Source organism: Dendrobates tinctorius, unplaced genomic scaffold (genome assembly GCF_039654945.1).
Source record: "Dendrobates tinctorius isolate UK_male_01 unplaced genomic scaffold, ASM3965494v1 ptg000006l, whole genome shotgun sequence".
Classification (NCBI taxonomy): domain Eukaryota; kingdom Metazoa; phylum Chordata; class Amphibia; order Anura; family Dendrobatidae; genus Dendrobates; species Dendrobates tinctorius.
In genome coordinates this window covers 4,339,495-4,363,947 of record NW_027361674.1, presented here as the reverse complement: position 1 = coordinate 4,363,947, position 24,453 = coordinate 4,339,495, and the positions used below count along the sequence as shown (strand labels likewise).

At 40.9% G+C, this 24,453-nt stretch overlaps 1 protein-coding gene across 1 annotated transcript in view; it reads right to left on the bottom strand.

Annotated features, from left to right (window-relative positions):
* Nucleotides 1-11,602: 11,602 nt before the first annotated feature.
* Nucleotides 11,603-24,453, bottom strand: part of KIF26A (kinesin family member 26A) — a 171,618-nt gene continuing 158,767 nt past the window's right edge. Inside the window, exons 11-16 of the mRNA XM_073570288.1 lie at nucleotides 24,188-24,350; nucleotides 19,945-23,155; nucleotides 19,285-19,475; nucleotides 16,969-16,989; nucleotides 16,199-16,349; nucleotides 11,603-13,903 (exon numbers count right to left, since the gene is read on the bottom strand). Coding sequence (XP_073426389.1) covers nucleotides 13,725-13,903; nucleotides 16,199-16,349; nucleotides 16,969-16,989; nucleotides 19,285-19,475; nucleotides 19,945-23,155; nucleotides 24,188-24,350 — 3,916 coding nt within the window. The 3' untranslated portion in view covers nucleotides 11,603-13,724. The remainder of the gene's footprint in view (nucleotides 13,904-16,198; nucleotides 16,350-16,968; nucleotides 16,990-19,284; nucleotides 19,476-19,944; nucleotides 23,156-24,187; nucleotides 24,351-24,453) is intronic.

Here is a 24,453-nt window from a genome sequence, read left to right as displayed (position 1 = left end):
TACAAGCATATAAATGTAATACAACGCTCTCCTTGCAGGTACATGTTTTAGTAGCTCCACATATTACCGCCACGTAATTGATCCACCAAATCGTAATGGTTTATTGTAATTAAGATTGCTCAGACCTATTTAATGAAATGTCACCTTTATAAATTGCAACTTTAGATATAGAACATAAAGATCTATGGAAATAGTATCAGAGGAGGAATTCAAAGACAGACTGACCTGAGATGGGACAGACTGACCTGAGATGGGACAAACTGACCTGAGATGGGACAAACCGACATGAGATGGGACAAACTGACCTGAGATGGGACAAACCGACATGAGATGGGACACACTGACCTGAGATGGGGCATACTGATCTGAGATGGGACAGACTGATCTGAGATGGGACAGACTGATCTGAGATGGGACAGACTGATCTGAGATGGGACAGACTGACCTGAGATGGGACAGACTGACCTGAGATGGGACAGACTGACCTGAGATGGGACAAACCGACCTGAGATGGGACACACTGACCTGAGATGGGGCAGACTGATCTGAGATGGGACAGACTGATCTGAGATGGGACAGACTGACCTGAGATGGGACAGACTGACCTGAGATGGGACAGACTGACCTGACATGGGACAAACTGACCTGAGATGGGTCAAACTGACATGAGATGGGACAGACTGATCTGAGATGGGACATGCTGACATTAGATAGGACAGACAGATCTGAGATGGGACTCACTGACCTGAGATGGGGCATACAGATCTGAGATGGGACAGACTGATCTGAGATGGGACACACTGACCTGAGAATGGACAGACTGACCTGAGATGAGACAGACTGATTTGAGATGGGACAGACTGACGTGATGAGACAGACACTGATTTGTGATGAGACAGATTGATATTAGACTTACTGATGAATATAAAACTGATCAATATGAGATGAATGGATAGATATGAAATAGATAAGAAATGCCTAGTTGTGAGAGTGTATAATGTGCCCACTATCAGAATTCCCCTGTATTCCAGGCAGTAAAGTGGACAGTCATGTGACCACATGTATAAGATGTTCATATTATTATTGTTATTATTATTTATTTATATAGTGTTCATACTTTTGGTCACATGCAGTCTAGATTTTCACCTGCTTATCACAATGTTATATTGAGAGAAGTAGCTGAACATAAAGTTGGTGCATGACCACAAGTATGCAAACTGCATCCATGTGACCACCCACTTGCTCTGGGAATACAGGGGAATCCTGACACCGTGCATGTTGCACACTCACAATTTTAGTAATCTGCAGTCTCATAGTGACTGTAGAAATTTGACCATAACTCAGAAAACCAATTTAAAGACAAATTATAATCATAGGTTGCACTTCCAGATTTCCTATAATTCCACCAGTGATTTCATTTTTCCTCTGAATTTCCCATTCTCCGGGGTAGGACTAGTAAACTGGGACCCTAAGCAGTCTCTCTGTAATTCTTCTTTTGCAGGATCAAAATCCATTTCCAGCAAAATGAAAAAAAAAGTGTTGTCTGCACGCAATGAAAGCAAAGGTTAAGTCAAAGATGGAACAGACCATCTTGTATCAGGTGAATTGATTTGTGCCTTAAGAGAGGGATAAATCGTATTTCCCTAATGTGGATTATACCTCACTCAGCAGGAAAATATGAAAATCATAGATTTAGATTAGAGGGGACGTGGGCAAGACAAACAGGAACATTCAATAGAAAAAAGACTGGAAAATTGTATTTTAGCTGATTAAATACTTTTTGACTTTTTTTGCTTTAATCATATCAGGAGCCCATTCTTTTCAGAATATCAAATTATTTTTTACAACTAAGAGTTTTTAATAAATTATGCAGCGGGCAGATCCGTATGCATTTCATGCTTATTTTATTCTGCATGCATAAAATTCTTATTCTCCTGAGGGTACAGGCGAGAACAGAGCCCTCCATCACTTCCACCATCTACTATGATTACTTAGAACCTGTTTGATATGCAAACACTACAATGTAGATATCGCCGTGGTGGTTTTTCTTTATTGTGGTGGTTCTTTTGTTTATTTTCGGACTGGTATTTCACAAATGATCCTAAATAAAGAGTAGAAAAAAGAAATTCTACAGGATTCTCTTTGTGGTATACCTGGGCCCATCTATAAGGGGGGCAGGGGAAGGAATCACACCAGGTTCTGGGGTCTAAGGAACCCATAGTCAGAAGTAATATAAATGGCACCTAGTAGATGGGAATCCGACTTTTACAGATTTTGCGTGTTTTTGCATTGGGGGCCCAGTAGCCTGAAGTTGAGACCTTTTTACATCGATTGATAATGAACAGAATAGGTTTTCATAAGAAGACTTTTTCCAGAGCATTGGCCCATGCAGACATGGCTGCAATCATTTGACGAACTGGGAAACGTAATTGTAAAATAATACATGTTCTGGGGAAAAATATTGCTGCTGGCAGCGTAGATCTCTGTATGAACAAGAGATGTGCATCAAATTCAACAATATGCCATCTTTATTGGGACCGGACCTTATATTCAAGGAGATATGAATATCGCTTACGCACTTCAGGAACAACTGGCCCTTAATCATAGCTATGATCAATAAATATTTTGGATAATGGCTTCAGTTGTTTCCTTCTATTTATCCATTGCCTAGAAATCAGACATACGAGCACCCAGGTTCAGGGTGAATATTCTTTCTGACTGATACTTAATGTCCCAATTGGATTTATGTCTGGGGCTTTTGAGGGCCTGTCAGTGGCATCAATGCCTTCACCATCCAGAGCTGCCTGCACACACTATCCACATGATACCTGCATTGTCCTGCACCATCGTAAAATCTGGTAATGACTCTAAGACACCTTACAGCAGTCCAAGAATTGCTGGGTATCACATAGAGCTTTTTGCAACCCTCCAAAGATGTGCCTCCCCCGACTATCCTCCAAGGATATGCCTTATGCCTCCCCTGAATACCATTCAAGAATATGCATCCCCTGACCACCCTCCAAGGATATGTCTCATCCGACTACCCTCCAAAGATATGCCTACCACAACCACCCTCCAAGCATATGCCTCCCTCGACCACCCTTCAAGGATATGTCTCACAAACAGAGTCCAAGGATATGCCTCCCACGACCACCCTCAAACGATATGCCTTCCCCGACCACACTCCAAGGATATGTTCCACCAGATCACCGTCCAAGGATATGCCTCCCCCAACCACCCTCCAAAGATATGCCTACTATGACCCTCCTCCAAGGATATGCCTCCCCAACCACCCACAAGGATATGCCTCCCCGACCACCCCCAAGGATATGCCTCCCTCGACCACCCTCCAAGGATATGCCTTCCCCAGCTGCTCTCCAAGAATATGCATCCCTCAACCACCCTCTAAGGATATGTTTACCATGACCACTCTCCAAAGATATGCCTCCCCTGACCACCCTCCAAGAATATGCCTCCTTGACCACCCTCCAAGGATATGTCTTACCCCGACTACCCTCCAGTGATATGCCTAACACATCCACCCCCCAAGGATATGTCTCACCCTGACTACCCTCCAATGATATGCCTACCACAACCACCCTCCAAGGATATGCCTCCCATGACCACCCTTCAAGGATATGCCCCCCCTGACCACCCTTCAAGGATATGCCTCCCCTGACCACCTTAAAAGGATATGCCTACCTCAACGACCCTCCAAGGATATGACTCCCTCGACTTCCCTCCAGGGATATGCCTCCCCTGACCACCATCAACACACTGCCAAACTATCTGTGATGGATGCCACTTCCAAACCAGTAATGCTAAATGATGTTAAAAGCAATATAACTTTAATTACATCATCTCAAGGCTTTCACATCTGTTACTTGTGGAAAATGTAAATCTTTTCTCATCTCTGAAGAAAACGGGGCACCAATTGTGAACCTGCCAGTTTTGTTCTTCCAATTACCATACATTGTATGATGCTGGGCTATGACCACAAGTTCCAATACAGGACTTTGATGCCTCATGAAACTTATACAGTCTGTGTCTGACAGTTGGGTGAGAAACCTACCCACCATCACTGCTGGAGGTCATTTAGTATGGCTCTGCCAGTGCCTCCTGCCAGGTAACGGCCCTTCTTTTGGTATCTGCTCTCCATTGATTGATTATGATTGATACTCCTGAAGTTTTGCTGACCTCCTGAGGGTGCACTGTTTGTATTATGCCTATCTAAAAGCCACCAATGGCTTGGGCTCCACAGGAATGTATGATTGAGGTCACACTACAGTGTGTACATTTTTATGTGACATAGATAGAAAAATGCACAGACAATTTAGGTAGAAATGTTAATATAACGATTACATGATACAAGTGCTTTTCACTAAATTACAGTATCATCAAAAAGTTAATTTATTTTAGTTCTTCAATACAAAACGTGAAACTCATATTAGTACTAACAACATTATCACTGTGCTTGATTGGCCAGAAAACTCACCTCATCTAAACCCCATAGCGAATCTATGAGGTACTTTCAAGAGGAAGATGACCGACACCAGACCCAACAATGCAGATGAGCTGAAGGCTGCTATCAAAGCAGCCTGGGCTTCCATAACACCTCAGCAGTGCCACAGGCTGATCGCCTCCATGCCACGCCGCATTGATGCAGTAATTGATGCAAAAGAAGCCCCGACCAAGTATTGAGTGCATTCACTGAACATGCATTTCAGTAGGCCAACATTTCGGATTCTAAAATAATTTTTCAAGCTGGTGTTATAAAGTATTCTTATTTCCTGAGATAATGACTTTTGGGTTTTCATTGGCTGTAAGCCATAATCATCATCATTAACAGAAATAAACACATGAAATAGATCACTCTGTAATGACTCTATATAATATATGAGTTTCACTTTTTATATTGAAGAACGGAAATAAATTAACTTTTTGATATTCTAATTTTGTGAGAAGCACATGTATATGTAGAAATTGCATGCACAACTTGTATGCCCCCCGCCGGGATACACTGCCTGGCATATGACAATGTATTGCAGTCATTATTATGCATAAAATAATACATATATAAAGAATATCTGACTCCAACCTCACCTATAAAACACCAGGGTACATCTTGCATACATATGTTGGGTGTAGACTCTATCCCAGAACTATGATGAATGGACCATTAAGTAAGTCTTACAATCTGCATGATTACTTTAAGGTATTTTCCATTAAGTAACAGATGCCTTCTTTTACCGGTCGGCAGGGGATTAAAGGAACCTTCACGAATAAAATAAAAACGCTTACCCCCCCCCCTTAAAGTAAAGATGGGATCCTTTAAATAACAGATGGCTGGCGGCCTTAGAAGGTATTTGCACGTTGCGGTGAGCACGGCTCTGACACTGGCAATGATGAAGGGAAGACCCAGGGCACGGGAAGTGCTGTAGAAATCCATTCTGCTAGCTAGGCAGAAATGGCGAGATTTAACGCCAGCTTTGGGACGCAGACTTTCAACTTCAGAGAGTAAATATAACATCCAACACACTAGAAGAAAAACCAATTAAAGGGATTCATGTATGTACGGGGACATTTAAAGATCGCTCGCAGCCACAGTTAGAAAACCCGCTTCTTCCTTTATGATTCTTTGAAAAACGCTTTGCTAAGGAAATGCATTTTTTCCAGCAGTAATCTGTCAATCATTAAGGGAACCTCAGAGGATATGTATTTAGTACAGACGTATGTTCCAGAACTGCTGCCTATAAAGGATACGCTGCACATGGGAACATTTATGTTTAGTGCTCTATTCATGAAAATGTAAAAAAAAAAAAAAATCACTAAGTAGGGGAATTTCTTTGTGAAATTTAGAGAGAAAATTGCATTTATTTTTGCACAGGGGATGTTTTTAATTTTGGGGGCAAAAAATGGCTGTAATGTTCCCCCATACATTAAGTGAACTGTCATTCCTAAATGCTTCATTATACAAATGAATAGGCTAATATTCAAAGGAGCTGATCTGCAGTACCACACGCAACCTGTACAGAAGGGGAGGCACTGCGTTTTCAAAGAAATTTGCCATGTTTTTTTTTTAATCTTAAATGACTCTCTTAATTACATAAATAGCCTTATATGGGGGTGTAAATGACTCACACTATTATAAGGACATGTGCATGATACTAATATTGACTGGTTCTGATAAGCCTGCAACCATGGCTGACACTAATATGGGGCTACAGACTGTAACTACTTATTGTACATACATACATTTATGTGTGTGAACCTGTGTCCATGGTTTATAATATCCCCCTAAAAGCAATCCTGCATATGCTTAATATATGTGCCATCCCCAACTAAACTAAGAAAATGCAGCAAAGCTTAAAGGGAACCTCTCAGGTCGACATCAATACTAAAACTAGTAGCACAACAGTATAGGTCCCAGTACAACAATAAAAATGATACCTGTCTTGTTCTAATCCGATGTGCCAGTGCTGAGAAATCAACCTTTGACGCCACATGCAAATTAGCCTAGAAGTGCATTAGGGGAGCATTGGAGCACTTCCAGACTAATTTGCATGTGGCTACTAAGCCTGATTTTTCAGCATTGGCACATAAGATTAGTACATGACTGGTGTTATTTTTATTGCTGTGCTAAGACCTGCACAGCCGTACCATTAGTTTCAGTAGAAAAATTGTTCCAACTGGTTCCCTTTAAGCAGAAGGGTAATTTGCACCCCCTTAGTCCAAATAACATTTTATAATCCCACCCTTCCATCTTCCACGTCCTTTAGCCCCAACCTGTGTCACATCAGTTGCTTGCATCATTTTTTACACTCTGCTTACGAAATGATGGTTATACATACATATGCTGTGAGAGACCTCACTGCTCTTGATTGCATTGTTTTTATGCATGAGCTTCCATTTTTCCTATCTCCACATCCACAACCTCTCAATGAAAAACTTAATTGGAAGAGAATGAATCAATTCAATGCAAATAGAATTTGTAGGAATCCGCTGAACCTGGTGAATTTGCCTAAGATTATATCAGCCAGAGATAGATCACATAAACCTGGGTATGGTTGGTTGAATTTCCCCTTATGCTGTACAGCTATCATATGGTATAGAGCAACTAGTGAAGAAGGACTATCATAGTCTGTATAAAACAAAGATGGGGAATGCAGCAGACATTTTGTGGTGAATCTGGATAGTGAGAGAACATCTGTCACGACTCTGTTTTCAGGTGTCCCAGGACCAGGGGCTCCTTCCCTGTTCCTAACACTAGGGGAGCCTTAGCTCGCCCTGATCCCTGGATTACTTCTGATGGTGAAGATGCCGGGGTCATATACCTTGCCTTAGCTCCTGAATCCACACTCAGTCTGTACTGTTATGAATGAGTCACCGGAGGAGGAAAAAACAAAAACACAAGCTAAGTCCAGAAAACCGGAGAGGTTGGTAGCTAGCGGATTGCAGACCCCTGATCCTATTCACCACAACTAACAGTAACCGTGGGGGGCTCCTACGGTGCCCTAGACCCCTAGTCACAGCCGGAGAGCTAAATAAGCCTAAAGAAAGAAAGGGGAAATCTAAACTGCCCCAGAGCAGACCCCAAAGCAATAGACAGCCCCCAACATGTATTGTCGGTGAAAAACAGATGAAAACACAAACACAGACAGAAAGACAGGCTGAGCAAATGATGGGGCCCAACTAACTAGATAGGAAAGGACAGAAAAGATGCTGGCTGCAATCACGCAAAAAACCCTGCCAAAAATAATGTCCAACACGTCTGATAGAAAAGGCCCTGAAGTCACTAGACTTCAAAATCACTATATCAGCACTCAGGTATATTCTGAAGACAGAGCAAAGAGATCAACTGATCAGAGACAAAAATGGAGTTCAGCCCGTCCCAACCAGGGCAGGCTGAACACAAACACTAAGTAAACAGACAAAATCTCATGGAAAAATAGCGGAGCAAAAACTTAGCTTTTAGTAGACAGGAACTAAACTGGATGCCAGAGCTCAGAGCAGAAAGGATCACCAGCAACCCTGCAGGGCGTCGGCTGCCTTATATCCACTCAGAAATTCCGGATGTCCAATCACACTCCACCTGTTCAGATGACAGGTTCTTCCCATCCAGATCAATTTCACTACCTCCTTTCACCAGCAGAGGGAGTTCATCAGACATCAGAGGTGAAGGAGAAAATGAACTCATAACACTGTACCCTTCCCCCACCCAGGGAAGAGGGGAGTAGTAGTGTATCGCAATACACCAACCAGACTAACCAGGTAATATGAACAGGGATAAAGTAAAACACCAATCATACAAATATACTCAAACAGCAGAGGTAAACACTGGGGAGTGGAGGATGGGGTTAAACCAAAGTAGGAGAAGAAAAGGAATTATCACACACTCAAAACCTAGCAACAGTCACAGATAAATCCACCAAACACCTTCTCCAATAACTATCAGCAACAACCTCCAGCCATGCAGCAAAAGCTTCTCTGACGATGAGTGCTAGCCAGGATCCAGATTGTATAGCAGATGGGAGTGGCTAACAGTGAATAGCTGTGCCTTAATGCAGGAAAGCTTCCAGGAGCTCTCATCTGAGCAGATTAATCCCTGTACTTCTAAAAGAAGCTTACACTGTTTAAAATGAAGGTGAAGCGCTTCTAATCAGTAGGAGAAGTAAGACACTGCTGTCTTCTGGCTCCTCTCTGTCTCAGTAAACCTGTGATAACAACACAGCTCACAGCTTAGCCATTGTGATATGGAAAAAACATAAAATACTGAATAAACTGTACAGTTAGTGTGTGACTGGACAGCAGTGAGGAAAATTAGTGTGCGAGGGAAAAGAGAATAGTGTCATATGCACTTTTCAAGGAAATTGAATCCTTTGGACTACTTTTGATTTGCAGGGAATCAAACACAAGGAATCAAGAATATCCATTATGAACAGACATTTTTATGATTTGCTCATACGGTTCCTTAGTCAGTTAGCCTTGGTATGTCATCACTTATTACCTAGAGACCGGTCAATCCATAATAAAGTATGTCTAAACCATGCCACACATTATAGTGTCTCCCTTTAGAAACAATGGCACACATTGGCACGGTATGGGTCCCATAATACAGTAGGAGCACTACATTACAAGTCCATGTTGTACAGACCTGGGCATGAGGCCCAAATTAAATACAAATAAATTCCACCATGTGCAAAGACTCTCAAATCTATAGAGATTTCACAGTGCAAAATTGTAGGCAGTGTTCTCACACTGGGAATATGGTGGTTGTTTCCCAGGACCCAATCCATCGGCCAGGTTTGTAATCTGTGGTTGCTGGATGGGAGCCCTGAGAACCATCTCTTACTTGAAGACATTTATGGTGTTTCTTTTGATTAGCCAGTCTGGAGTGACAACATTGTTGTTACTTGACGCAGATGTGACGTCGTGCCATGAAGTTCTTTGGAAACCATCAGGTGAGTGGTGGTTCTCAGGGCTCCTGTCTAAAGGCCACAGATTAATGACCAGACTTACGGACTGGGTCTTGCAAATCAATTCGTACCAGCTCTAGTGGTCACCAATAGACATACTTTTCTTGATCAAGGAGTTCTCCATATTAATATTTTTAGGTGTTCATAATGGGTTCTGGTATTTTTGAGTTTGCAGCATTAATGGAACTTCAACAGAAGCTCAATGAACCCTCTTGACTTAATGGGGTCATGATTTAGGACTCTTTTATGTTCAGAGATGTTTGGGTAAACCATAATTTAAGCACTTAGGCTATAAATGTTTGTATTCTCATGGCATCTGTGCAGGGACTTTCATTTCAGTAGTAAAACCATGCTCCATCATTGGGATATCAGCACTATTTTCTGTCCTGACAGGTCTGTTGTATATCACTGGTTATGACTTTGACAATTAAACAGCAACAAGCAATGACCTGGAAAATGGTACATAACTTTATTGCTACATGCTGACCTCCTCGCTCCCGGTGTTATATATTGCTACCAGCTATCAGAAATCAAAAGACTGTCGTGCTGATGCAGTGCCAGCCTAAGTCTTGCCAGTGACATTTATCGAAAACGCCACAAAAATGAACTCTTTTGTCATAGAGACTGAACAAAGAGTCTCCATTTCTCCTATAGAGAGTAATAAAAATGTACACAATCATAAATCGGGCTGACGCTGGGCATCTAAACCTTCGACAAGTTGCTTTCATGAATCCTAGCATATGTCAGATATACAGCTCTGGCAAAAATTAAGAGACCACTTTCAAATGTTCAGTTTGTCTGATTTTTCTCTTTATAGGTAAACTTTTGAGTAAAATGTAAATTGTTCTATTAGTCTATAAACTTCTGACATTTCTCTGAATTTCCAAGCAATACATTTTGTATTTTTTTTCTGACAAAAAAATGGTTAAAATTTAAAATAAAAAACAGTGCTTTCAGACCTCAAGTAATGCTAAGAAAACAAGATCAAGATTTAGAAACAACAATACTAATGTTTTAACTCAGGAAGAGTTCAGAAATCAATATTTTGTGGAATAACCATGATTTTTAATCATAGCTTTCATGTGTCTTGGCATGCTTTCCACCAGTCTTTCACACTGCTGGCTCAAAAATGTAAGCAGTTCTTCTTTGTTTGATGGCTTGTGACTATCCATCTTACTCTTTATTACATTCCAGAGGTTTCAATGGGGGTTCAGGTCTGGAGAATGGGGTGCCCATGACAGGGTTTTGATGTGATGATCTCTTAATTTTTACCAGAGCTGTATTTAAGGGATCCTATTACTGTTAAAGTAATTGTAGGCTTGGTGCGGACGACCGTGTATTCTCTCATCCGAGAGATTTGGATCGATAATGCAAATCACATTCAGATCAAACAAATAAAGAGCTGTGAGGAATCTCCAGTGCTGGTGCCGGGAGCAGACAGTCATATGACCGCAAGTATGCAATTGGCATACATCGGGCCACATTCAGACTAAACGTGTCCGGCATCATTCAATACACTTGCACTGAGCGAGGTCGAGCATGTCTAGTCAGCAAGTGACTGGATGTATGCAAATCACATACTTGCAGTCAGGTGCCCAGCTGTCGGTATCGGAGAACCCTCACATCGCATGCACATAGTGGCTACGGACTTGTACCCTAAGGCTGGACAACCCCTTATAGGTGTTAGCCAAATGATCGTTTGGCTGACAGCTATCTACCCTACTTCCACACAAACATGAACGATCGGCTTGGCCATGTGCTTCTGCGTTCTCTATGAAAGTGTTGTTGCCAGACTCCTCTGATGGTGACTTATCTCCTGGAGAAGAAAAGGATCAACCATTGGAAATCAAACAAGCCGGAGCCTTCACTTCCCCAACATCATCACTTCCCCAACTCATTAGACTGTTGAGCTTTGAAGCCACATGCAAATTAACTCGAACTCTCAGCATTTAGCACAGTTGATAGGTATCATTTTAATTGTTCTTTTTCTACCTAAACAGTCTTCTCGTTATTTTGGTAAATCATCCCTTTAACTTTGATCGGAGAGCGAAATATTGTGGTGAAACCCCAAACTAATGGAATTGTAACACAAGTGTAAATATTTCCAGGAAAGAGAGGGAAAAATATATTAATAAATGCATCTTTTATTCACAGATAAAAGTTTAAGTAAGGTATTATACATTTATACAAAGGTTTTGAAAACCTCATATAAAAAAAAACCAAGATGATCAGAAAATATGACTCCATATGAAATGTAATATTACTTACACAAACCTTTGCAAAGTGTTTGGCAATCATACAACAATCGGTGCTTGAGACATCCATTAGAAAACAGAAAAATGCACACATTACATGCAGCATGTATAGGAATAACCTGAGCTTTTGCCTTCTATAAAAAACTGTAAAAAAAGAAAAAAATTCCTTAAAAAAATGCATAAACAGTGTAAGTAGAAAAAAACCCCAGACTTTACCGTACTTTGCCGAGTTTAGTACAGTCCAAGCGATCAACACCTGTACAATAAATGTCTTAGGCTTGTAAATTATACAAGAGGGAGCAATTTTTTTGTCTTGTTTAGTGGAGAATAGAGAACTGTAGAAAAAGGAAAGTGAAGCATAATCCAAAAAATTGCATACAATTTGTTTAATTGCTCAGAAAAATATTATTTCATTATGTAGAAGGAAACTTTTTGTTTTGGCTGCATAAAAACAGCTTTTTTTGTGAAACCAGAAGGCAAATTCAGGTCCAGAAACATACTTTCTTTATTGCTCCTGCTACAAAACTTCTCATTTTTGTTACTTTTTTCCTCCTTTATGTATGTTTTTGTTTTTTTTATTTATTTTTTACAAGTAATTACACTGTACAGTATAAATGTTGATACATTTAATGGTCTGCTTAGGTTTGCTGGCTTTGAAAATTTAGCACCAAAAAAATGTAAAAAAATTTATAAGAAAACAAGGCACTTTAATTATGTTCTTTTTTTAACGCATGATGTGATGTTTTTCTTTTTATGGTTCCTTTTCTTTTTTCCATTACCACATTCTTCTATATCCTTCTTGATTCCCGATACTTGAGAATCCCTTTGCAGCGTGTTGTCTCACTAGGGTTGTAATCATCTTTAACGCTTTCATGATTTATTATTCAGATGCAGATGTTGTGTATATCATATTGTGAATGTAAAACAGAGACCCCTCGTGGTTCTCCTGGGAGAACTGTAACATTGGCTTAGTGGAGTCTTACATCCAGAATACAGATAGTTAAAGGGAATATGTCAGCACAAAATGACTGTGCAAACCAAGCACAGGGTGCATCCATGTGGTGGCTGAGAAGTTAAGTGAATCAATCCACCTGTTCTTTTCCATCTATCTTCCTACATTGACTTTACAGGAGCAAGAGGAGGATGGAAAACAAGATAGATAGATAGATAGATGGAAAACAAGTAGGTGGGAAGGGGGACTGAACTTCTTGGCCATCCCAAGGGTGCAATGCGCACTTGTGCTTGGTCTGAACAGTAATTTTGTGCAGACAGACATTCTTTTTACACATGAATACAATATGGCCATCTAAGGGCGCATTCAGACATCTGTGCAAATCAGTACTAGATCAAACCACAATGCAAGGATTGGCCTTGGGTCCCTATGAAACTGTCACACTTGGGTCAGGAGAGTCAGTGCATTGTGGTCCAATCTCAGACCGATGTATACGGAAGTCTGAATACGCCCTAACAGAGATGTAACTGTAATAGCAAGGGGCAATTCTCTAGGTTATTTGAAACATCAAGTTCCAGAATATTTTTGCAGACGAAGGCGGACATATCATGTACGTGCAAAATGTGCATCTTCATAAGGGTTCTGTAAATAAGAAGTGCCACAGCCATATCAAAACCACTGAACTTTTGCTCATATAATATATTTCCTTCTCCCCGGTTGAGCTGAGGTAGGCACTATACTTTACTTGCCCTGTGGCCACTTGGTTTCCTGCGTAGTGGCCTCCTGCTATCTATGCCTTCACATGGAGGCAAGTCATTGGATATCCAAATAACCCAGAGAACCCATTCGCCTACATATGGTCTAGAGCCATATTCATTTCTCGGTCGTTACAATTCATCATCGGTCTCAATCCAAGTAACATTCTTTCCATTTTTAAATTTTCACATTCTGATGTACATTTTTTTCATTGCACAATGCAGAGTCATTTCTAAATCAACTCCTCAATGTCCATTATTTTCTTTGATCCAACTTGATCGTTCTTCACACTTCCACTTCTCTTCCACTATCTTGCTGATCTGCAATTATTCCGATGTCGAAGCAGGTCACCATCATGACGTGAGATTTGCATATGTTAACACAGAGCTCCAGGTCCTCTGTGACTTGTTCCAGAGCCTCTAGGTACTCCTGAGATTCTCTGTCGAGATCTGGGTCCACTTCAACTGTTGGTTAAGAATGTGAGATTATTATGATAACATTTTTGGATAAGGTACATCTATTACTTTCATACATCACTACCACTATTTTAAGTTGTTTAGTTTATAGAAGTTGCATAAATAAATTTAGTTAAAGGGGTTGATGTTATGATTGGGTCACCGAGGAGGAAAGCAAGACCAAGCTAAGCCACAGAAAACCAGAGAGGTTGGTAACTAAGCGGATTGCAGATCCCTGATCCTATCCACACAACTAGCAGTAGCCGTGGAGCATACCTACGATGATCCTAGACGCCTCGACACAGCCGGAGAGCTAACTAAGCCTAAAGCAAGAAAGGGGAAATCTAAACTGCCCCAGAGCAGACCCCAAAGGAATAGATAGCCCCCAAACATATATTGTCGGTGAGACAAGATGAAAACACAAACCCAGGTAGGAAAATAGACTGAGCAAACGATGGGGCCCACACTAACTAGACAGGACAGGAAAGGAAAGACTCTGTCTGCAATCACGCAAAAAACCCTGCAAAAATGCCCAACACGTCTGATAGAAAAATACTGAAGTCACTAGACTTCTCCCACTATATCAACACTCTGGTATATTCTGTAAGCAGAGCAAAAAGAGGCCAATCTAATAAGGGACAAAAACAAACTGGCACAAGCAGTAACATAAGGATGGAAATTCAGCACAGCCCCAGCCGGAGCTGGCTGACCACATAAAAACTGAAATAGACAAAACCAGATCAAATGTGAACAATAGCAAAAGAACACTTAGCTGAGCATGCAGGGACTGAGCTGGAAACTAAGACCTCAGGAGGCAGGAAAAATCACCAGCAGGGATAGAGGGAGTCGGCTGTCTTAAATCCAGTCAGAAACTCCAGATCTCCAGTCATCCTCCTCATTATCAGGTGCAGGCCTCTGTTAATTAGATCAGCTCCATTACCTCCAGTAACCACCAGAGGGAGCCCGTAAAGAGAACTCGCGACCCCTCTGTCAATATAACCAGCTCCACTACCTTCACTAGTAACCAGAGGTAGGCCAGAAAGCGAATTCACAACAGGTTGACCAGGACTATGATATCGATGACATATCAATTAAGTTGGCCTTCAAGATCAGGTCTGTGTGGGTCTAACGCCTAACCCCCTATCAAGTGACTGTTGACAGGTCCCCACAGCTCCGAGTACTATATAGTGGCCATTCACGGGCCCATATAGCTACGGAGGGGTTCGTTGGCATCAGCCCCCCACAAATCTGATACTGATGATTTACTATAAAGGGTAGGTCATCAATATTGTTGTCCTGGACACACCTTTAAAAACCCCTTTAAAGGACTATTTTTTTTTGCTATGGGCCTACAAACTAACAAGCAGGTAGCTGCGAAGCGAAGCAACAACCTGTTTTTTAACCTGGGCCAGTTTGAAGCGGTCAGCAAACACACCACGTCAGCAGACAAGTTCGGCAGCGGGGAGCCGGCTGTCAATCAGCATGACGTCACAGTCACGCCCCGTCAACAGAGCAGAGCGGAAGAGAAGTCGCTGCTCTGTTGACGTGACATCAGTGGAAGCAACTAAATAGCTGGCAGGAGCGGTCTGTGACCACTCTGCTGGGAGAGATCAGCAGCGGGCACAGCAAGCAGGTAGTTTATAACAAGACATATGATAAAAAAATAAATAAAAAATAGTAATTGAATAACCCTTTTAACTTCTTCAATGGGCACAAACTTTTTACCTATAATCCAATCCTGGAAGACCACCATCTTAAAAATAAAGGCACATAAACCTCTCTTTCGTAAGCTTTCTCCTTTACTATTATATGGATTTTTCCCTTTCAACACATAATCATCAGCTCATTTAGGTGTAAAAACACAAACTGCGCTTTACTTACAGTATGTTCTCTAGGTCCAGCACTGTGTCTCTGTTTCTGCCCAGCTTTTTTTTTTGGCTGCATAGGTGTTTTCATGTTGACAGTTCTGCAGTCAATCACTGAGATCATCAACTAGTGCCATCTACATTGACAGAGCCGTTGAGCCCAATGATTGGCTGCAGCGCTGTCGAAGTGCAGTCAAACAACAGAGACCAGGGTAGCGTCGGAGGCACAGCAGTAGACCTTGGAAGGTTTAAGTAAAGCTCAGTTTGTTGTTTTTACATGCAACTGAGCCAATGGGCAGCAGTTGGTTGAATGGGGACAAGTCCTTAAATGCCAAGTTGCACTCAATTAATTTACAATTGTGAAAAACGTCATCCATAATCCTTAAATTGCAAAAACAAAGATTTCTTATCACCATATGATGACACCAATAATACTTACATTCTCCTCTCCACTTGTTGGGATCCATCATCAGGCGAGCCTTCGTCTCCTCTAACTCCTCTTTCAACATCTCATATTTTGTCTTCACATCTTTGATTCTCTGTTGACGTCTTTCCGCAACCTTCAGCTTGGTGTTGAAGTACATCAGACCCTTAGGAAAATAGATAAACCCTGTTATCAGCACTAGAGAGATTTCCGATAATGTAGAGATCACGGGGCAGATATTTTTTTTTACTTTCTGGTTGACCTTAGCAATGAGTTGTGGAATGCCTCAATTATACTAGAAATAAAAAAAGTAGGTATCACATACAAAAGTTTCCAAACGTCATGAACTCACTATTGGTTTACAAATCTTTTCATAGCATCAATTTTTTAAAAGAAAATAATACTTTTTTTTGTAGTATCTGTATGTGAGTGTAATTACATAATGGTCTGCATGGCTTTCCCTTTCATGTTTCATCAATATGTTTAATTAAACCATTTTTTCTAATTTACTAATTAACAGCAAGACAAATAAAAATCTACAGGGGCGTGTTAATCAGTTACTGACTATATTTAATTGAGACTCAATTTTAAACATTAGTATTAAATTAGAAGAAAATTAAAAAAAAAAAACTATTAACTGAGTAAATTGACTTTGAGGGAAATATTTGAGTAATAGGCAATTACAAAAATAGGTAAGGAGAAAAACTAGGAGTTTCAAACAATGTTTAAAGAAATAATTCTTTACATTTTCTAAAAAGATTCTACATTTAAGAAACAATCCTTACCTTTTCCATATCCTGGAAAGGCTAAAAAGGAAAAAAAATGAAACTATTAGACTCAAACTTGCCTCCAAATTAAGAAAAATTACACTCTTCTATGAAACATAAGTCAAATTAAAACAAAGTGATTAAACTGCTTAGTTACACGAAAGTTATGATATGTAAAATAATTTAATAAAAATTCATAGACGATGGCTTTTCACAATATTTTTTGCTAGAAGAGTCCACGCCAAAAATACGTTGATCTCGGATTTTCCTACTGTGATGACCACAAGTGGACAGCTGTGTAATCTGTGAAGGAACCTGGGGTTAATTCCACTATAGCACCACCACTGTTTAAATGAGGTATTACAGGGAGATTTTTTAAATCCATAGACTCTTAGGCTAAGTGCAGACGTACTTTTTGGCCCTGCGGATTTTTCCACGCAGAATTGAAGAAAGCCGCAGGTCAAATGACCTGCATTTTTCCTGCGGATTTCTTCCTCTTTTCTTGCAGTTTTCTTGCGGTTTTTGTGCGGTTTTCCCCTGCTGATTTCCCCATGCAGATTTGGAGAATGGAGCAGGTGGAAAACCGCACAAAAGAAGTGACATGCTGCATACTTTGAACCACAAGAAAACCGCACGGAAAAATCGGCAGCGTCTGCACAATTTTTCCAATTGACTAACATGCTACTGTACATCACAATGCGGATATGCAGCGTTTCTGCACGGTAAAATCCGCTGCGGATCCGCTGGATAACTGCATTGTGTGCACATGGCCTTAAAGGGATTGTCCAGGATTTTGTATTAGTGGCCTATCCTTAGGATGGATCATCAATACCAGGGCGATGGGGGTGCAAAACCCAGCACACCCCGGTGATCAGCTGTTTTCGGTGCCAGTTTTGCCCAAATATGCTTAGCTGCAGAGAACTATACAGCTCAGTCATCTGCATACTGACTATAGCAAGGAACTCCAGGGGTGGATGTGCAGTACCCAGCCACGTCTCCTGTACACTTGACAAAGCTGCATAGTTCCTCTCATCAACTGAACATATCTGGGCATAACTGGCTGTGAAAACAGCTGACCGGAGGGGGTGTTGGGTGTCGCATCCCACAACTAAGGATACGCCAATACAAAGTCCTGGACAGCCTCTTTAACGTAGCAGTTATGTGCACCAGGCCCTGCAGCCTAAGAGACATTTTTTGTAGCTACTTTCTGCTTTAGGCAAATGATGGAGTTCTTGAACTAAGGCAGAATCACAGTCACAGAGTATTTGGAAATGGGTTTTCTAAAGAAGATGACCTCTTTCTGACTAATGCCTTTGAATTGGAATCTGAGGAGTTGGCTGGGTGTGGGCCTTAAAATCTTCTGAAATTCTGAACACTTCTACATAAATAATCTACCACTTGAAATAGCATAACTGGCACACATGGGCAAACCACAAGCTTAGCTGCCACTTTCATTATGGTGTAGTAGTTTGCCTTTTTTAGATATGCAACCATTGTCAATATGTTCCTAACTCGACATATTTGCGTATTTTCAAAGGTAATTAATTGGCAAACCATATGTTAAAACTAAGAAACAATAGCTACTATTGTGATGTGATAATTACTTAATATAATCTTAAAGGAGTTTTCCGCTTTGAGCAATGTCTTTTTGTGAGATGTGTCACCCTATTAAAACCTTAGTAGGCTATGTTCACACGTTGCATTTTTGTTGTTGTTGTTTTTTTTTTTTTTTTTGCAAAGTTTAAGCTGCTTACAAAATACAAGTTTTGCTTAGTCTTTGCTGTGTTTTTATTGCTTCATTTTTGTCAGGGTACATTTGTCTCTACTGCATGCTAATAAACTTAGTCCATATGAAAAAATCTAGTTTGACTACATCAGGGTTTGGCACCAAAATCGCAGAAAAACCTGATACCTGTATGAGCCACTTTGCAAAAACACAGCTCTTTGACAAAACAGTCAGGAAAAAACAATTGTGTATGCATGAGATTTCTGAAATCTCATAGACTTTACGGGTACTGTGAAATGCAGCTGAAAATTTGCATAAAAAAGCTGTTAAAAACACTGCAAAAATCCAACTTATCAGCATAGCATTACAGGGAGTCTCTGTGATCGGTACTGATCTTTGATGGAACCTGGAAGAAAGGACTCAATTTCTCTATAGTGCCACAGCAGGACAAATGAAGAATTACAGGCCATTAAAATTATTGAGCTGTCCTTACAGGGTTCTACAAAGCAAGGCATGCTCCCCCTTTTAATATAAGTCCACAATATGATATTTCTTGAGCCTCGCCACATATTCTATATAATCATGATGAATAAAAAAAAATATCTGACCTCTGGCTCTTCACGTTTGTGTCTCTGCAGCCTTTCCACGTCATCAATTTCATAAACTTTGATTTCAAATGGTTCTTTTAAAGTGCCAGGCAAAGGTGGAAGGTCGACCCATTGGCCAGTAACATTATTCTTCCTGCCAACTGTTGAAGCCTCAGGTAGAGGTGTGGGTATGAGCCTCCGGCGCTGAAGACCTAAGAAAAAAATCATCCTCTTAAGTCCTGACCAATCGCAGGCCCATCAATCTAAGACAACAATAATAGATCATTTAGAGAGGACTTGTCATTTTCTATAAATATATATATTTATTTTTTACCTGGTCTATGTAAATCTAGTTTGTTTTATCAGCATGGGCATATGCTTCACTTTTTCTCCATGGGAGTCTTCCTAAGAATAACGCCCACTTGGCTAGATGAACTAGATTCATTTATCAAAGTGGAGACCATATCTCCGGAATAAAGAGGCACAAGAACAAAAAAAATGCAAGATTGAGGAGTACAACTGCATTTACACCAGATTAGAAAAAAAAGAAAGAAACATATTTATAGCAAGTGACAGGTCCGCTTTAAGGCAAACACAAAAGTGTATCAAATTACTAAACAAAACGTATCAGTTCGGAAAAAAAATCTTTAGGCTGGTTTATACATGTAAATTTCACATTACCTCTTTTCTTTGGAGACTTTAAGCTCCTCAGTCGCCCAGAAGATGACATTCCACTTTCACTCATTGAGTCGTGGGCTGAGGATGCACTTCCAGTGGCTTCGCTATCCCGCATCATGCTTTCGTAACCACTGCTACCGCTGTGATAGAAGAGGGCCGTCCTGCCCATTGCAGGGGGAAGCTCTCCACTTAACACACTGCTGTTATCACTGCCATGCCCGCTGCTGTACCTCTGAGGACGCCTTGGGGCTGTAATTTTACTATAAGGTGAAGGTAGAACAGGAGCCTGAGATTTTTCATCACTAAGATTAATACCGCTGTCATTACCACTATCGGAGTCTGTTGACCCCCGGAAATTGCCAATTTTGCTAGTACCACCCGATGCCAACTCATTTACACGGTTGTTGGCAGCCCTTAACGCTTGCTTTGTGCCCATAATGGTTCCTCTTGCAGGTTTGACATTAGCACTTTGAACAGATCTTGAACATGCTTTTCCACTAGGGGGTATTCCAGAACATTTGCCATTTGACTGATTAAGAGACTTTACAGAAGAACTAAGAGATTTTGATCCACTGGGTGTAAGGCTGCGGTTTTTGCTTAAACTTGTTGTGGCTTTCTGAGAAAGGGAACTTTTAGCCTGGTTGCTTTTGGTGGAAGAGCTGCAAGAAGGTGGTGAGGTAATGGTACTAGATGCTGGTGGATTGCCAAGTCTAGGCACTGTACGTCCAGCCTTATTGATACTACTGACACTGCTGTTATCTCTATTCGTGCTTGTCCTTGAGCCAACAGATGTAAGACTATCACATCTCTCCAGAGACATGTGGCTTCCATAGCGTTGAACACACTCAGATTTGTTGGATTTATTTTTCAAGCTGGAGACTGCTTTGGGCACTGAATGGTCACTTTTAGCAATTTTGCTGCCAAGTTGTGTTTCTGAATCCTCTTCTAAATTTAAAGTGGACCTGCTATAATCTGCTCCTTCTAACCTGCCAAGACTATTTGAGTGAAGAGGATTATTTTTATGGTCTAAGCTTGACTTTCTTACAGGAGGAGCGGGAGGTCCAGAACCACCTAGTCTCGGCAACATACTTGTCTTCTGCGGAAAGGTCTTCCTAGCTCCTGAAAAAGTAGCTTCTGAGACTCCTTTTATTCCATGCTCCATTTGGGAACTGTAGTTCGTTACGACACCTAATGTTGTGGCACCTCTCCTTAGTTGTGGCACTTTTGTGAGCGGCTCGCTCTTTTTAGTGGAAGGTTTAGGATCCACTTCACAGCCATCCACCACCCGTTGTGAGCATCCCAACGTTGTTTGAGATTTTATAGCCTTAGGCATATTGGTTTGTGCAACTTTTGAGCTTTGTTTCAACTGATTGTCTGTAACCAAAGTGGACGATTTTGCAGAAAGTGTCTGATTTTCAGTCCTTCCTTCTAAGGAATTTTCCTGTCGTACTGTCCATGGGTCTTCAAACATGCTTTCTTTGCACGTCATTGGGTTAGCATGTGTTGTGCTTGAGGTAGACTTATTTTTCCGAGGAAGACTAGAATGGATCGTTTCTACTGAAATTGTGCCCCAGGTGCTACAAGTTCTAGGTTGGCTAGTTGCTTGATGAGCAGTTGGCATAGCTTTGGTTAGCTCAGAAGTCTTAAGGCTCTTCTCATTGCAAGCATACAAGAGACTAGAACTAATACTGTCATTGTCCATTTCGGAAAAGCAAAACCCACTATCGTTTAGAGAATTTTTTAGATTCTTGACAATATGAACGTTTGTGTTGTCTGAATCCAAATCCAGACTTTCCACAATTTCATCACCTTTATGAGATGAGTGTGGATTTAAAGTGTTGTACGTCTGTGCTCCATCGCTTTTAATTGTACAGATACTCACTTCGCTCAACCACGAGCTTATAGAAGAGCGCCTACTGCTGATTGTGCATTGATCCTGGGCCAAGGGAACTACAATATCAATATTAACCCCAGTGGTGGTTATCTGTGAGGTGTAGGCATCAAACTCATCATTAATACTGCTTATAATACTAACTGGTCTAGATCCAGACGCAAGAGCCTGCAGAGAACAGTCACTGTTAAAGCTAATGATGCTTGATGGTCTACCGCTATCGAGAATCCCACCTATGGACAGTTCTTCAACAACAGTGAACACAAGTTCATCTTCTCCATTAAGCTCAACAGGCTTCTGCAGGGTTACCGTCGTGGTTACAATATCGCGATCAAACCCTTTTCCTTTCACTGCTGAACAAAACCTTCGTACCTCAACTGGCCCAGATGGCTTAGGAGTGCTTTTCATAACTGGAAATGTGCTGCCTAGTAAATTGTGCTTGTCTTGGTTCCTTAATCTGCTCATTCCAACAGGAGGTGTCCTGACACCACTACATGGTTCTAAGCTCACTTTTGAGTACGTTTGAGGAGGTGGTGGTTCAGGATTTGGGAGAGGTCTTTTTGTAAGGAGGCTTTTTTCCCTCACTGATGGGTCACTAGATAATTTTGGTTGTTCCATGAATTTGCCTTTAATTGGCAATGGCCCTTTTTGCCTTTCTGTGATTGTCAACTGATCTCTATCTGGTGCATAGTCCAAATGTGCAGTTTCAGCTTTGGCTTGTGTTTGAGGGTGCTCTTGTGTTGGCTGAGGTGACATTGTTTCCAATCCTGAACAGTTATATGGAAAAGCAGATGAAATATTACTGTTCTGTCCTTTCCTGGGTGACTGTGGCAGTTTTTCTTGCTGTGGCATAGGAGGTATATTTTCCTGATAAGTCATGGCTTTTGAAGCAAGAGCTGATGAAGCAAGTTCCTCATGGAGGAACCTGATCGGATTTTCACTGCCATCAATACACTCAAGTCTTTCTTGTAGCTCGGCAAATGTGTTGCATTTTAAGTGATCGTTATCTGAACTTCGAAGACTGGATAAATTATCTTTGCTCTTTCTCTTTAGAAGAGAAGGGATAATGGGGACAAACTCTGGAGGACCTTCATTATCTGTCAGATCTTGGTCAGATAAAACCGCCCCATTTGGACCAACATAGATGACTGTATCACAAGACTGTTCACTGCTGGAAGAATAATCTGGATCACTGTGCATTCCAAGAGCAGGAAAATCAGGGTCAAGTACAACTGTCTTTGGATGGAAGGGTCTCATGTGGTGAGGTCTTCTCGCTCGGCCTTCCTCGCAAGAGCTTTCTCCTCCAGATGAGCTGGATGCGTACTAGAAAATTAAGAAAGGGACAGTATGCTGAGAATGTGACAGCTGCAGTACATAATATTACCCACTCCTTCTGAGTCAAGAGGAAACTTATCTTATGTCCTAATTACTCGCTTCTTCAGCCACTGCTGAACCCCATCCAAGCAAGTATCTACAAACACTACAAAAAAACTTATCTATCTCTTATTTTAACCCACTGCAGCTACAGTCCAGCATTCACAAGAAAGTGATAATGTAAAAAGGAAAAAAAAATCACAGTATTTTGAACCCATTTAGATATGGGTAAGGCATGGGTGTGGTGGTTTTGACGTTGTGCATTCGTGAAGGGCTCTTTGGGGGCTTGGATTACAGTAAATGCATTTGCTTGAATGTGGATCTATGCACACAGCAGAGACTCCATGATTGCCACACAGACTTCACTATCTTGTCTCTATGGGCAGATTTTTTTCCCCTAAAAGCAAAACTTCTAGTTTCGACAAGATAAGATCTCCATACATACTGCAAGTGGTGGCACATGCCCACAATTTTTTTCCCCTTCATTTGAATGGGAGCGCTGAATCAAGCTGCAATGTGCATGAGATCTTAGTATATGGAAAGGAGTGAATTAAACTACAGTATATATGACATTCACGTTTATATTAAATCAGACCATGCATGTTAGATTAAAGTCAGCCAAACACAACAATTATGGCTTCCTATCTAATGTGCATGGTGGTGTCTGGAATCTACCCCCGATGGCAGGTAAAAAGGGATAATGCTGTTCGATTTCAACATACCTGATCTTTTTTGCCCTTACAAAATATAAGACACCACCAGAATCCATCAGTTATTTACTAATTACATTAGTATAGGATGTTGAAAAGAACATCTAACTATTGTATGATCGTTATATAAAGTTTATGGCCAGCTTAGGGATAGGCCATTGATGCATTTTTACAGAACACCTCCTCTTTAAAAGTCATTTATACAGAATATAATTTATCCTGGATACAATCTATTTTCTTCCAGTAAGTACAATAGCTAGAACAGACTAACCTTGGATTTTTTCTTTTTCATTCGATGAATCCTTGAAGCGAGCTGCGCGGTGGCGAGGGATTCTGGGTAATTTGATGGAGAGTCTGAGATGTGGGCAATCATCGTTGTTCTGCAGTTAATATTCCCCAGAGATTCCCTCAGGAGCATAGTTAATTTGCTGTCCCTATTTAACAAGGGGGGAAAAGGCGAATTAAAATTCTGCATCGGGCATTCGGAGACATTCCTTTTGTTATTTCAGTATTGTAAGGGCATGCCAACAAGCAAGT